Here is a 15,865-nt window from a genome sequence, read left to right as displayed (position 1 = left end):
ATCCACATTAATTGTCATGAATTGTGTGTGTTGCTTTTAGTAGCACCTGGTTTGTGTTGTTAAGGAATAAATATTGAAGTTTATTTGACAGAATACAACAGAAAATACATTGTTTTTAACACTTACTAGATCACTGAAAATATCGCATTACCATTGACAAAATATTGCTCCTCGTGTTTGAACATTTCACAGATTTTTTTGTTGTTGCAGGCAGCTATACATACATTTAGTTAAATAAACACTCCTTTTCTCTTACATAATACCATATTACATTCAGACACTAAATCTGTGTCCCAAATGGCACCTTATTCCCTATATATTTGAGTCCCAAATGGAACCCTATTCCCTATATAGTGCACTATTTTTTGACTAGTCTTATGGGCCCTGGTCAAAAGTTGTGCATTATATAGGGAAAAGGGTGCCATTTGGGACGTAAACTTAGATCTCTCAATAGGTGGGGATTAAGGTCTCTCAATAGGTGGGGAGTTGAAGCAGCCGTTAGGGATGTTCGAGTGTATGTCCTCCAAGTTCCTGATGTCGTCTAGGATCATATCAATATCTAGGTTGAGGCCAGTCAACCTGGTCCTCTGGCTGGCCTCCTTCTCTTCCAGGTCCTGCAGTCGAGGCTGGAGCTGTAGGTTGACCTGGCCACGAGCGCTGGTGATGGACTGCTCCAACTCCCCTAGCCTCTCCTCGTCCACACTGCCAGGTTTACCTTTAGGAGAGTACCAATTGTCAGCACCAACAAACATCATAATAATGTCATAAAACAGTGGTCATATGAAGATGGGATGGTGCAGCAATAAGACAAAAAAACAAGTGATTTTGTTTGGTGCGAGTTAGCAGTTTGTAGTTGTTAGTGGAACATACCGATCATGCTCAGAAGGTTATTGATGACCAGGAGTGTTTCTCCAACAGCGTCTCTGGTGTGCTTGGCATTGTTGTAAGCACCAGTTGCTCCCATTGAAGCCTGAGGAGGAAAGTACATTACAAAGCATTACAGACCTTTAGTTGGGAAAAATATATTTATTTTAAGAACCATTTGTGTGTGCTGCAGTGGTGTACTGGAGTGTTTCACGTCAATCCTTTACATTGACCCAGGTTTGTTTAGGTTTAACATGTCATGTCTGAGAGCATCGCACTGAAACGGACCTCTGCAGCTCTGTCTTTCTGTATCTCAGCGTTAGCCCTCTCTGCTGCCACTTTGGCCACAGTGGCCACTGCCTGCTTCTGCAGACCCTGCACATCCTCGTTCAGCTTGGTGGCGTCCTTCAACAGATCAGCAGGAGGAACTGGTAAAGAGCCGGACATTCCCTGTTGAGATCACCAAACAGTCAAATGAGCTCATCTCGAAGTTTTCATGCATGCTTGGTAAAATACATTTGGAATCACGCCTGATAGCCTAAAATGTTAGTATTTTGGTTGTGAATAGGCCATGTCTGGAATCAAATCGACTCATAAGCATAAGTGACTCGAGACATTAACCTCATTGTTTTTCCCAACTGACATTCTCCTTCTAGAGCTTCTAGCCAAAGGCACAAGCTGTGGATTAGCATATGAACCCCAGTTGGATATTTCTATTGAAAGGAAGGGGTCTGTTAAGGTACCTCCAGTCGAGAGACCACAGATTCCAGGCTGCTGACAGTGTCCAGTGCATCATTGTAGTCTCCAGACACACTGCCTATGATGAATAGGGTCTCTGAGTTGTTGCCAACAGCTTGATGAATGGTGGCGTTGATGCCAGGGAGTTTCTTTATGGCCTCGTCGGCCAATGCCTTGTTCTTGTTGATCTGGCCATCAAACCCTGCAGAATACAAGAGACTCAGACATAAGCATCAGTGATTTCTGGCATGTGTGTCTATTCATGGGTTGCATGTTTCGTCACAATATTGTTTTCAACTTTCGTTTTGTACTGATGCCTAACTGAGAATTCTACTCAATGCATTGTCAATGAGTGCTGATGGAGACTTCAGCAAAAGTGCATTACAGTGGCTTGGAAATACAATGCCATTCAAAAGGAGGCAAACAATTAGAAGGACAACTTTTTGATGTCACCAGATTGACTTTAGACGCAGTATAGATGCCGCTAGTTAGCTAAGATTGAGGGGAGGATTTTAGCTAACTAACGTTAGCATTGCTAGGTATTTTTTACAAACTTTGCTAGTTAATGACAACATTGCCATCTGTCTAAAGTAAATTTGACAACATGATATTGCTAGCAATGTTGTTTCCTAGTAAACATTTGACTACTTTAGCAATGTCATCGTATTTCCAGGCAATTGTAATAGTAATTTTGACTAAACAGTCGTTAGCTTCCGTCCAGAATGACTGGGCTTATCACGACTTTAGGGCACCACTATTGCATCACCGGTAGAGTGCAGCTTGGAGAACATTCATAGCAATGAATAGTGTATAATTATTTACAATGATTTTTTGAGTAATACAGTTTTAAATATATTTACCCTGCTATGTCGCAGATATTATGTCATAAATATGTTAAATGCTTTCTAGATGAGAGAATCATTGTATTTGGTGAAAAGTAAAAACATTTTAATGACAAATTTTCACCTACTGTAACTGCCGGTAGTGCTGTAGTAAATCATAATTAACTAAACTAAGAAATACAGTGAGTAAAAAAAATAAAGGACACCTTCCTAATATTGAGGTGCACCCACTTTTGCCCTCAGAACAGCCCCAATTTGTTGGGGCATGGACTCTACAAGGTGTCAAAAGCGTTCCACAGGGATGCTGGCCCATGTTGACTCAAATGCTTTCCACAGGTGTCATCCATAAGGGATCATAGCGTTTAACTGGATTGACCTGGTCAGTCTGTCATGGAAAGAACAGGTGTCCTTAATGTTTCGTACACTCAGAGTAAAAGCTCTGAGATATAATTACAGTTGCTATGTGACTGTGCTTTTCTAATATGTGGGCCAGCCTTGTCAGATATAAGGCTGATAGTTTATTCATATTTATACTGTGCCGTAGTGGGAATAAGACCTATAGAAACATGAAAGGCTTTTCATACCTCTTAGCATCTCCAGTACATTATCCACCCCATCAATATTATCCGTGATATCCTTCAGGGCCAGTTCTGTGTCAGCCTTCGCATCATTTGCTCTGTCAAGGAGCTGGTCAAATTTCTGTAGGAGAGAAACACCAACAATCAACATTGTGTCAGTTATTACCATTCATAAGGTTTAGTGAAGTCATTAGCGACACTTTTGAAAAAGTTCAGTTGGATAATCTAACAGTGAATTTCAGAGGTTGCATGAAAACAGTTCTAAGAAACCTTTGAAGTTGGAATATAAGTAATACTATTTTATATACTACCAATCCTACACAGAAAGATGTCTAAATGATGACAAGTGAATAGTGAAAGGCCTCTAGTGTACCTGTTGAGCTGCCTTCCCCTGGGCTAGGAGATCCTCTACTGCGGCCTTGTCCTCCTGGGTGTCCTCTTGCAGTGCCTTGTACACTGTTAGGTTCTTCTCCACCCGTTCTCTCAGGCCATCCAATTTAGCCAACACACTGTCAATGTCCTTCTGCCAGAAAAAGCTCAGTCAGACTCAGTGTGTTGTGCAAGTGTAATTACATATGCTCACAAATCTGTGGAGAACTGCCCTAGATTCCTCACCAGCCAGGTTTTAATTAGGTAGTCCCCCCATTAATTTTTTGCTGACTCATGTTCTTGATCATTAATTGCTTTGTTGTGTTTAAATGTAGCTTAGCAAGGAAACGATTTAGAGATCTAGCTTTACAGACATGCCTTGAGACAGGTTCAGCTGCCAATAGTTGTTCATGGTGAAAGGTGTTGAAATGTAATGTATTTTTATCTCCTTCATTTCCAGGACCCAGACACTGTAACTATCAATGTATGCTTATTATGATTAAGGTATCTCAGAAGACTTGACCTGAGAGTAGTCACTAAATAGAGACCAGAGAGAATTGAGCCTGATGAGAGGCCTGTTCTGCTCAGTACCTTGAGAGGACGAGGGATTCCCGGCTCCAGGGAGGCTATCTGCTCCAGAGTGTCAGTTGCCATCCTGCTCTCATCTCGGGCAGAGCTGCTCAGGCGAGTGGCCAGGCTCTCCATGGCCTTCACCTGGGCTGAGTTCTCATCATACCTGTCCAGAGAAAAATCGAAGGGTTACTCTCATCAATCTTGCAACAACGGTTCATCAACTATGTTATTATGCAGATCATTACATGGCTGTTAGTAGAGGATATATCGTCTACTGTATTTTCACAGATCATGGGTATTGTATAAAGACATGAGTATCTTACTTGGTTTTGAGATCACTGATAAGCTCCTTGATCTTGTTTTCCCCTGTCATGACCGATCTCATGAGTGCCAGGGACTTCTCTGACTTTGCAAGGGCACCGTTTGCTGTCTTCTCCACTGTCCCCGATTTGCTCTGATGTCTAATTAAACAGTCACAACATAGTCATTCATAGCACCACAAGTCATTTTCTAACATGGGATTTTGCAGTCTGTATGAATGTGACATGGAGGGGTGCAGTACTAACTTCTCAGCCAGGTCTGTTGCTCTCTGAACCAGAGAAGAGAGGGTGTCCGTGCCCGCCTCTGCATCACCCAAGGGGAATTCCTAACATGGGGGTGGAAGGTAAACACTAATGAAATGGATTATTAACAAGCATACATTTGGATATATTCATCTGCCCTTTACTCTCTCCTTATTTGATGACAATGACATCAGTGACAAAAGTAGAATACTACTGTATTACTCACAGCTTGTTTGATGTTGAATCTTGCCTCTTCTAGTTTGCGCCGCACATCGCTGATGAGGGTCTGGATATCAGATACCTGTCGTTGGTACTTCTGGTCCTGCAACTTGATGTTGTCAATGGTGTTGGAGATTGCCTGGATGTCTCTACCTTCACTCAGCTGGGTTGCACTGATGTCTGAGAGCCGGGCCTGTAAGTCTTTCTCTGATTCTATTCAATAGAAAAAAACAAACCACCAACATGAGATCTGCCTCGCACTTTCTAAACCAATTGCTTCACAAACTGAGTGTGATACATTGGGGTATGACAGAGATACAGTGCATGGACATTGCTTCACCATGTTTCAGATGCCTGATAACCATCCTGAATTGTTTTAATATATGTTGATTCATTAGCAAATGAGTGATCCTCTGACACTATCTAGTATCTACGTTGTATAACCAGTTATGAATGACTTACCAGAGAGTGTCTGTGCATTTCTCTGCAGGTCTGTGACTATGTCCTCTGCTGTTCTGATGGCTTTCTCCATCTGGGCGTCGTTAACTGGCAGACTGCCACTCTCCATGCCCGTAAACAGAGTTTCTATCTCCCATAGTTTACGACTATACCCCTCTATCTGCAACACATGAACCAACGGAATAGGAAAGCTTTAAAAATAGCTTAATCTCTGGTGGGGTTAATCTCTGGTGATAGACAAAAATATGACATTCCCTAATAACACACCACTTTGATACAGCTACGAGCGGAAGTTACTTTTTCGTTAGGATAACTTAAGCAGCAGGTTAGGAGAATTAACTTAATTCTCCTAACCTGCTAAGTTAAGGTTAGAAAAAGGGCTAGGGTTAGGAAAAATGCTTTCCTAACATGCTACGAAAAGTCACTTCCGGTCATAGCTGTATTGAAGTGGCGTGTTTTTTTAGGAGGTCCTCAAAAAGTTCGCTGGCTGGAGGCCAGCATTCACAAAATAATTGGGTCTGGGTTAGTGACATTAATTAAAGGTTGGCAAAAAAATAAAAAAATTATATATATATATATATATATATATACACACATACATACACACATACATACATACATACACACACACCTCTGCATTACTAATACTGTAGGACAATATAGTACATTCAGAATGCGTAATTAGAAGCAAGTGTGAGATGGAGCAGTAAATTCAAACCCTGCAAGGTATTCGTTATGATAATGAAATAACTTCATAGGTTAACTGTTGCGTTTCAATGCGTCACATAGTGCTGCTCCTTGTAATTCCTCCTCCCACACTAAATCCTGAGGATAGGGGGCACCCCAAATGTCATCCTATTCCCTATTTAGTAGGGTTCTGGTCAAAAGTAGTGCACTATATATGGAATAGGCTGCCATTTGGGACGCAGAGCGAGCAGCTCCAGCAGCTCCAGATTACGTGGCGTTTGCACACCAACACAACTCTTTTATTTATCTGGCAGGTACTTTCCCCTCCCAGGGGAAACATTTACTGAGAGGAATCTTGTAAGAAATACAGATGCAAGATCACAACTCTGTAAACCTCTTCCTTTCGTAACAAAATTCCAACTATTCCTTCGTTAACCCACTAAGCTACTGTATAAGGATGTTGAATCAGCGACAGGGTGAGCCAGGACAAAAATTACAGCCTGTACCCTAATTTCTGGTCCAGTTATTGTGTCTGCGTCTCAAACGGCATCCTATTCCCAAGGCCTGTATATAGGGAATAGGGTGCCATTAGGGATGAACACTGTGCTGCCATTTAATCATTGGAGAGAGCACTGTGACATGTTTGACCTCAATGGAAAGATAAGGCATTGATCAAATAATCCCAGTGGGCTTTACCTCAGTCTTGACAAGGTTGAAGCAGGAGGGACATGCGGAACGCTGGCACTTCAGACCCTCAAAGCCTTCTCTGCAAGAACACTGGCCCTGGTCACTGCATTTGTTGTGCAGAGAGCCCTGAGAATTGCAGCCACAAGCTAGAATGCAAAATGAAAACAATTGTTAAAATTTATATAAAATTGTAGACAATATTTAACTGTTGGAATCTAAAGGAGGAGCTATATGTCACGTGTCTAAGTGTGAAAGAGCTGGATATGGGGAGCGAACAAGGTGCTGTCCTTACGTTTGCATGCCTCTGATGGCATGCTGTGGTGATAGCCCTCCAGACACCTCTCACAGAAAAGGCCAGTGGTATGCTTTAGGCATTTCAGGCACTCCCCTGTCTGTGGGTCACAGCTACGGACGGTGTTTGGGTCCATGTGCCCGTTGCACTGGCAGCGCCGACATGGCCTCTGGATGCCATCTTCACCCAAGGGATCGCCATAGAAACCATCCTGGCAGGTGTGGCAACGTGAGCCTGTTGAGAGTGAGGAGGGAGGAAGAGGTAGGTACAATATTCTAAAAAAATAGATATATACACATAAATATATACGTGTGTATGTATATACACATACATATATATATATATATACACACACACACATAAATCCAAACACACACACACATACACACATATATATATATATATATATATATATACATATATATATATACACACACACATACATATATACAGTGGGGGAAAAAAGTATTTGATCCCCTGCTGATTTTGTACGTTTCCCCACATCCACATACAAAGAAATGATCAATCTATAATTTTAATGGTAGGTTTATTTGAACAGTGAGAGACAGAATAACAACAACAAAAATCCAGTAAAACACATGTCAAAAATGTTATAAAATGATTTGCATTTTAATGAGGGAAATAAGTATTTGACCCCTCTGCAAAACATGACATAGTACCTGGTGGCAAAACCCTTGTTGGCAATCACAGAGGTCAGATGTTTCTTGTAGTTGGCCACCAGGTTTGCACACATCTCAGGAGGGATTTGGTCCCACTCCTCTTTGCAGATCTTCTCCAAGTCATTAAGGTTTTGAGGCTGACGTTTGGCAACTCGAACCTTCAGCTCCCTCCACAGATTTTCTATGGGATTAAGGTCTGGAGACTGGCTAGGCCACTCCAGGACCTTAATGTGCTTCTTCTTGAGCCACTCCTTTGTTGCCTTGGCCGTGTGTTTTGGGTCATTGTCATGCTGGAATACCCAGCCACAACCCATTTTCAATGCCCTGGCTGAGGGAAGGATGTTCTCACCCAAGATTTGACGGTACATGGCCCCGTCCATCGTCCCTTTGATGCGGTGAAGTTGTCCTGTCCCCTTAGCAGAAAAACACCCCCAAAGCATAATGTTTCCACCTCCATGTTTGACGGTGGGGATGGTGTTCTTGGAGTCATAGGCAGCATTCCTCCTCCTCCAAACACAGCAAGTTGAGTTGATGCCAAAGAGCTCCATTTTGGTCTCATCTGACCACAACACTTTCACCCAGTTGTCCTCTGAATTATTCAGATGTTCATTGGCAAACTTCAGACGGGCATGTATATGTGCTTTCTTGAGCAGGGGGACCTTGCGGGCGCTGCAGGATTTCAGTCCTTCACGGCGTAGTGTGTTACCATCTGTTTTCTTGGTGACTATGGTCCCAGCTGCCTTGAGATCATTGACAAGATCCTCCCGTGTAGTTCTGGGCTGATTCCTCACCGCTCTCATGATCATTGCAACTCCACGAGGTGAGATCTTGCATGGAGCCCCAGGCCGAGGGAGATTGACAGTTCTTTTGTGTTTCTTCCATTTGCGAATAATCGCACCAACTGTTGTCACCTTCTCACCAAGCTGCTTGGCGATAGTCTTGTAGTCCGTTCCAGCCTTGTGTAGGTCTACAATCTTGTCCCTGACATCCTTGGAGAGCTCTTTGGTCTTGGCCATGGTGGAGAGTTTGGAATCTGATTGATTGATCGCTTCTGTGGACAGGTGTCTTTTATACAGGTAACAAGCTGAGATTAGGAGCACTCCCTTTAAGAGTGTGCTCCTAATCTCAGCTCGTTACCTGTATAAAAGACACCTGGGAGCCAGAAATCTTTCTGATTGAGAGGGGGTCAAATACTTATTTCCCTCATTAAAATGCAAATCAATTTATAACATTTTTTACATGCGTTTTACTGGATTTGTTTGTTGTTATTCTGTCTCTCACTGTTCAAATAAACCTACCATTAAAATTAGACTGATCCTTTCTTTGTCAGTGGGCAAAGGTACAAAATCAGCAGGGGTTCAAATACTTTTTTTCCCCTCACTGTACACACACACACACACACACACACACACACACACACACACACAGTGCCAGTCAAAAGTTTGGACACACCCACTCATTCAAGGGTTTTTCTTTATTTTTACTATTTTCTACATTGTAGAATAATAACGACGACATCAAAACTATGAAATAACACATGAAATCATGGAGTATCCAAAAAAGTGTTAAACAAATCAAAATATATTTTATATTTGAGATTCTTCAAATTCAGATTCTTCAGCCACCCTTTGCCATGATGACAGCTTTGCACACTCTTGAATTCTCTCAGCCAGCTTCATGAGGAAGTCACCTGGAACGCATTTCTATTAACAGGTGTGGCTTGTTAGAAGTTAATTTGTAGAATTTCTTTCCTTCTTAATGCATTTAAGCCAATCAGTTGTGTTGTGACAAGGTTGGGGTGGTATAAAGAAGATGGCCCTATTTGGTAAAATACCAAGTCCATATCATGGCTAGAACAGCTCAAATAAGCAAAGAGAAACGACAGTAAATCATTACTTTAAGACATGAAGGTCAGTGAATGAGGAACATTTCAAGAACTTTGAAAGTTTCTTCAAGCGCAGTTGCAAAAACCATCAAGCGCTATGATGAAACTGGCTCTCATGAGGACCGCCACAGGAAAGGAAGACCCAGAGTTGCCTATTTTGGAATGAGTAGGTGTTTCCAAACTTTTGACTGGTACTCTATATACAGTGTATATATAATATGCAAATAGCTGACATTAAAAGATCAATGCCCTAATAGTCTATCCCATCTAACAGACATGGTCTGTGACAGTTGTGTGTCCCAAATAGTACCCTAATCCCTATATAGTGCACTACTTTTGACCAGGACCCAAGTGGACAATATAGGGAATAGGATGCCATTTGTGACTGTGACTCACCAGTGGTGCCAGGTGGACAGAGGTCACACTTGACCTCCAGGGAATATGGGCTCACGGAGCAGGCACCTCCATTGGGACAGGTACACTTCAGACAAGACTGTGGCTGGGCAGGATCATTATAATACCCTGGCGGGCAGGTCTGGCGACCAGGGGTCTCATCTGCAGAGTAACAGTCTCCTGTGGAAAAACAACACATCACATATCACTTTTGGGCATGTTCAAATTCATTTTCACAACAAATGAACATTATATTTCAATAATTGATTTGAACATGTCTATAACTATAATTTATCCAGGGAAGTGCATATTGCAAAAGTAGGTTTGTTCCAAATCTCATCATTAACAAAATAACAAAATCTATTAAGACAAACATACAGTAACACTTGGACAAAGTTCAAATGTCACCAACCTGTTTCAGAGTCACAGCTTCCTCCTCTACAGCTGCAGGGCTCACAGGAGCTGTATGGACCTTTGCTTGGGGAACTTCTTTTATACCCTGCAGCACACTTCTCACAGAACCGGCCCTCATATCCCACTGGGCAGCTACATTTCTGTACCCATGCAGCTGGGGACCCGGCACCTCGACGGGCAGACTTCATGTGCACGTCGTCAAGGTAACCACGCCCTAGAGGACAGTAAGGTATTGCTTTTTATTGAGTGACTGACAAAAGATGAAGACAAGGCAATGTGATGAGGATGTGTACTACTGTCATTTTTGATAAAAAGATTACATTAAATTAAAAAAAATTAAAAAATAAACTAGATTTATAACTGTTCCAAAGTACTTATTAACAACATATTCAGGAGAAGAAGTAACACCAAGGATCTGTTGATGTACACAGTAACCAATCTTATAGTCTGAGTGATACAAAAATAAGTACTTACCATTTTCTCCAAATGTCCCACGGATTTTAATGTCAGTCAGATTGTGGAGGAGTGTTTGAAACTGGAAAGATGAAAGGTGGGGCCTCCATTCACTGCCTTGTTGCTCATCCAGTCTGAGAATGAAAGACACAGCATGTTTACCTAAGATGTGCACAGATTCATAAAGCCTGAGGAAACATGAGTATTATAGTTATGTGTTTCACATTCACACTTTACACCACCTTGTCCTTGCTACTGTGTAATTATTCCTGCAATTATTATGTAGATATAATGAATATGAGGATAAATATGGAAACAAAACAAAAAACAGTTTGCATTAGGTTACTATATTGGTCACAATAATGTGGTGTATGGTCAATGACTTCTCAATAAACTGAGAAGCATAAACGATTTATTTAAAACATTTTACTATTTTTTGTTTTTGTTTAATTGAAATAACTTCCGGAAATGGCCTTCAACTCGAATTGACCCCAGTCCTGGTATGGTACAGTTTTCTGTATTAGACAGGATTGGATTTGGCCATTTAGGGATAAGCTGCTTGGCAACTAGCCATTTTCCACTTAATTGTAATTAATTTGAATCAGACAAGCAGATGACCCTTTGGCTTACTAACTGTTATTAAGCTTTTACATTCAGCTGTGTGAGATAAACAGTGACCCCTTCACATCCACGATGTGAAATCGTCTCTAATGTTTCTCAGTTGTTATGTCTTTGGCATCCATCTCACTATCAACCACACCTGCATACTTATCTCCCGCAGATCAAACTATGTTTGTACCTGCCCTGAGACTGTCAGTACACTTGGCACAACCCATAGCTACGGGGATACGCTATCGCTCTCGCGAGACCCCATAGCTATATGTTGTATCTTGTTTCCTTCCTTCAGGGAACAGTAGTTTAAAAAAAGTTTATAACTTTACATTTTGCCTAACGCTAAAATCAAGCTTATCTGTCTAGCACAGTGCTCTGGCTGATTCCAACCTGAATGTGTAGGTAATCTTCTGTCCACTGGGAACGATGGTCTGCAGGTCTCCCAGGGAAGCTGCCACGCTCAGCCCAGATCCCTCCAGCACCACATCAGCCATGGACGGATGGCGAACACCTCGGTCCAGCCTCAGGGAGAAGGACAGGTTCTGACCGTAGCTCAGATCCTGGTTGCCCAGGTAAGAGTCTAGCCATCACAAAATAAGACAGAAAACCAGATTATTAATAGGTGAATGGTGACTGTATGGTGAGGCGTGTGGTGTAACACATCCAGTACTCACTATAATATTGCATACTTTCATACCTGCACCCTTTGTTTTTTTTTGTCGGGAAAAAGCGTAGGATGCGTCCAAATGGCACACTATTTTCAATATAGTGCACTACTTTTGACCAGAGCCCTACGGTCAAAAGTAGTGCACTCTTTAGGGTTCCTCCTAAGTAAGGCAGTAAGGGATCAACATTAAGAGCAGGGAGCAGAGAAAGCAGCTCTCACCAGGGGCATAGAGGTAAACAGGCAGGATGTCTTTGGAGATGACCTCAATGTCATGATGAGTGGGGGACCAGCGGAAGTGGACTTGAGACGGGGTCACACCGTGAACTGTGGCAGCTCGCCACCCCTCTGGCCCTGAAAAACAGAAGATTGGCAGACATTTAACCTACTGATACAATACCAAATGAACTAGAGTATATATTACTGCTGTTTATGTTCTGATCAGGTGAATGGGTGTAAACCTACCATCGTCGAAGGTTGAAGTGATTGTGTGAACTGAGTATCCCTTGGCTGTGGAGCACTCAGTCGAGTGTCCATAGCAAAAGCAAGGTAGAGATTGAGCTGTCACTGAGTTGTCAGTGAGCTGGCCACTGCACAAGAAATACATGATCACATTTAATAGTTAGTCATCCATCTAATCCACAGCTCAACATTAAGGTTTAGTGATGTGGATAAAAAGTCGTACCCATTAGCAGCACAGCCATTTGAGCTGATAGGTGTTCCATTCTGACATCGGTCACATTTCTCCCCCCGTGTTGCCGCTCTACAGCTGCAGCGTCCTCTACCGTCACAGTGGGTGCCTACAGAACCTGGAATAAACACCACACATCACCTCACCACCTGGACATCTGGGAAACCATTATCAAATACACCAGGAGCTGTATTCACTGAGTCTCAGAGAAGGACTACTGATCTAGTATCAGGTCCATCTACCTGTGCCATTATACTCATTATGATCTAAAAGGCTAAACTGTCCCTAGATCAGAACTCATATTTGGAGACGCTTCTGAATACGGGCCCAGGTATGGTTATCATTTCTTGCTCCGTCCTGTTCACTCACCTATAGGGCTGCAGTTACACGGCAGACAACTGTCTCCTGCCCTCTGGTGGTAGAATCCCTCCTTGCACCTCTCACAATGCCTTCCCTCAGTGTTGTCATGGCAGTCCACACAATGGAGGCCCCCAGAGTCATGCAAGCAATAACGTGACTTTCCACTGCATTCACAGATGTCTGCTACAGGGGTGAAATATACAATGTTGGGACATTTGTGAAATGAAAACTGTGTTTTAGATGAGATCTAACCTTTTCTAAAATCATAAAAACATTAATTTGGGTGTATTTGTTCAGGCTATGGGATAAACAGTCTTCCCCTCACAAATCTTCTTGACCATGAAGAGTTAAGTATAGTCCTTTGACAGTCAACACAGAAAAAAATGTATAATTATGTAGGCTACCATCTTTATACAATGTAAGGAGGGGTTGGGAGTTGCACAGCCTGTCTTTTCTCACTGTGGTGTGAAGTTTAAACCACTGTCAGCAGACCCAGATCTCATAATACCTCCTTCCCAAGCGATGAGAGACGAAAGATACTCACTCTGATATCAAGCACACCCACCGTGGGCAACACAATGTTTGCAATCAAGCAAATGTCTGTCTGTTTGCTATGGTAATGGTTTGTACAATCATAGCCAACACATACTGTCCGTCATCAGTTTTTTGATGACCATTTTCCCAAGCATAAATTAGCCTGAGGATATCAAGTGATCCTTTCACACACTAAATGATCATTCCGAGGACTTCCTGTGATAATGACAGGCTGCAGCTTGTAGCTGTTTTTGTCGATGGGGTAATATAGAAAGGTACAGAGCTCAGAACATCAAGTCGTCATGCCCTAAGAGGAGACATGAGTGATTGTCTGTGTCACAAATGGCACCCTGTTTCTATATAGTGCACTACTGTGTGGGACTCAGAGTAGTGCACTATCTAAGGAATAGGCTGCCATTTGGGGAAGACCCATCAATAATGCAGTGATTCAGGCCTTCCAGGTCAGTATGGTTGTCCAAAGGTTCAAAAAAATCTAGCAATTTATCACGTGTGGTCCTCTGTGCCTCCGTTGGTAGAGCATAGTGCTTGCAACACCAGGATAGTGGGTTCGATTTCCGGGACCACCCATATGTAAATTGTATGCGCGCATGGCGAAGTCACTTTGGACATATTTACCAGCGCACCACACAGTAAGGAAAGTGTTGAGGATTTATCATCTTTGCTAAGAGTACCACAAGTAAACATATCCAATTTAACATCAAGATCTACTGAGACCTTCATAGACTATAGTAATATAGTACTATAGTCTATGTAACTCTGTAGTACAATCATGTTTCTTAAAATCATAAACCCCCTTTCCCCTAAAAGCATACCTGTGGTAAATATTCTTAGATCAAAAGTGTAATTTTTATATCTACTTTAGCTAAAGCCAGAATACACAAATACAGATTTACAGGAACCCAACTTCTGTAGGTAGCCCAATTATCTAAAATTGTGTTCTGTCGGCTACCTCCTATCCGCCGAGTGTGAAAGAAGTCAAATAATTCTAAATTCATGTCCCCAATTCAAACGCAACAACCAATTTTAAAATGCTGAAGGCTGATTATATATGCAGACATAACCACAATCATTTAGGATTTTGATATTATTCATTAGGTAAAAAGTTAGTAGACACTCACATCCTCCATATCTGTAGGTTCCTTGGATAGACGACCAGGTACAAAGATAAAGTCCACACAGAAATATCCAACTGCTCTTCATGGTCACAGAAAATCGAATGGGAATTAAGCAGATAACAATTCTCATATAAGTACAATCAAACTAACAGGCTGATCAGGCTGGCTACACCTGATGTTTCTGCTCAACATCCCCAGGTGAGCTTCTTTTAACACCTCCCCGTGGCAGGCTGTGGCATGTCGAGGACAGTCTCACAGCTGGAAGGTTACTCACGTGTGATTCAGAGGACATACAGTGGCTGTGCCCACTCTCACAGGAAATGTCTGGTTCTGTATCACTACTATGGACATTGTCAAGACATGAATAAAGATAAGTGTTGTTTGATGCAGCATGAAATAGCCAGTCACTCACTCAGGATTTTTACAGAAATGTTTACATCCGCTTCACAATTCACTAGACATACTTGAAGGAACATTTCAAAATGTGAATCTAGAAGATCTAATTCCCATATGTTACATGAATAAGTGAAGACTTTAAATAGAAAACAAAGTTAAACAGAAATATGTATCCTAATGGTGTGTTACTAGAATAGTGAATACAACTGGATTATGCTTGTGTATTTTCACCTTCTCATCAAAAGCGTAAATTACAAATAATATGCAATATGTCTACAGTGCAAAACTAAGAGAACACCCCACAATAGAAAAAATATGAAAACCTCAAACCAAAAGACCTGACATAGGTAGTTGTTGCCATTTCCTTTAAAGGGTTTGTTATTGTTTTGCTGATGATTACAACGGAGTAGCCTAGACCACCGTAAAAATTGAAGATGAGGCACTTATCACAAGCAAACAGTTGAAGCTGTAAGTTTCTTCAATGTGTGCAATGGTTTTCAATATCAGGATCAACTTGATTGCTTAAATCAAGTACGAAAAAAAAAATGTATGAAATGTATTCACTACTGTAAGTAAATGACTAAAATGTAATGTAAAATGTAAATCAAGCTAAACCATGTGCAACACCCCCCCCCCCCCTTATTTATATAAACCTTTCATTTATTCCAGATAGTCCCATTGAGGTCAGAAGACCTATTTTACACGCAGCCTGGAAATTGTTCAATCCAATATCTATCATCTGCCAACATCACTTAAGTCTGTTTATTTGGAAACGT

General features: G+C 41.7%; 1 protein-coding gene across 2 annotated transcripts; it reads right to left on the bottom strand.

The window, feature by feature from the left end:
* Nucleotides 1-54: 54 nt before the first annotated feature.
* On the bottom strand, nucleotides 55-14,889 carry lamc2 (laminin, gamma 2). Of its 2 annotated transcripts, none has more exons than XM_029725744.1 (22): nucleotides 14,697-14,889; nucleotides 13,033-13,206; nucleotides 12,658-12,781; nucleotides 12,438-12,562; nucleotides 12,195-12,326; nucleotides 11,699-11,888; nucleotides 10,718-10,830; nucleotides 10,242-10,457; nucleotides 9,833-10,009; nucleotides 6,872-7,105; nucleotides 6,589-6,725; nucleotides 5,209-5,365; nucleotides 4,754-4,959; nucleotides 4,531-4,610; nucleotides 4,288-4,425; nucleotides 3,983-4,127; nucleotides 3,396-3,542; nucleotides 3,029-3,143; nucleotides 1,608-1,804; nucleotides 1,153-1,314; nucleotides 871-970; nucleotides 55-715 (listed from the first exon to the last, which is right to left on the bottom strand). In XM_029725744.1, the coding sequence occupies exons 1-22, from the start codon at nucleotides 14,821-14,823 to the stop codon at nucleotides 462-464; spliced, it is 3,450 nt and encodes a 1,149-aa protein (XP_029581604.1). In that variant the 5' UTR covers nucleotides 14,824-14,889; the 3' UTR covers nucleotides 55-461. The 2 variants fall into 2 exon arrangements, with proteins under 2 accessions (XP_029581604.1, XP_029581603.1); XM_029725743.1 differs by having other exon boundaries at nucleotides 3,396-3,545; nucleotides 14,697-14,888.
* Between the last annotated feature and the right edge of the window lie 976 nt (nucleotides 14,890-15,865).

This window comes from Salmo trutta, chromosome 31 (genome assembly GCF_901001165.1).
Source record: "Salmo trutta chromosome 31, fSalTru1.1, whole genome shotgun sequence".
Lineage (NCBI taxonomy): Eukaryota > Metazoa > Chordata > Actinopteri > Salmoniformes > Salmonidae > Salmo > Salmo trutta.
The sequence above is the reverse complement of the archived record's forward strand: the minus strand, read 5'-3'. Positions and strand labels throughout refer to the sequence as shown.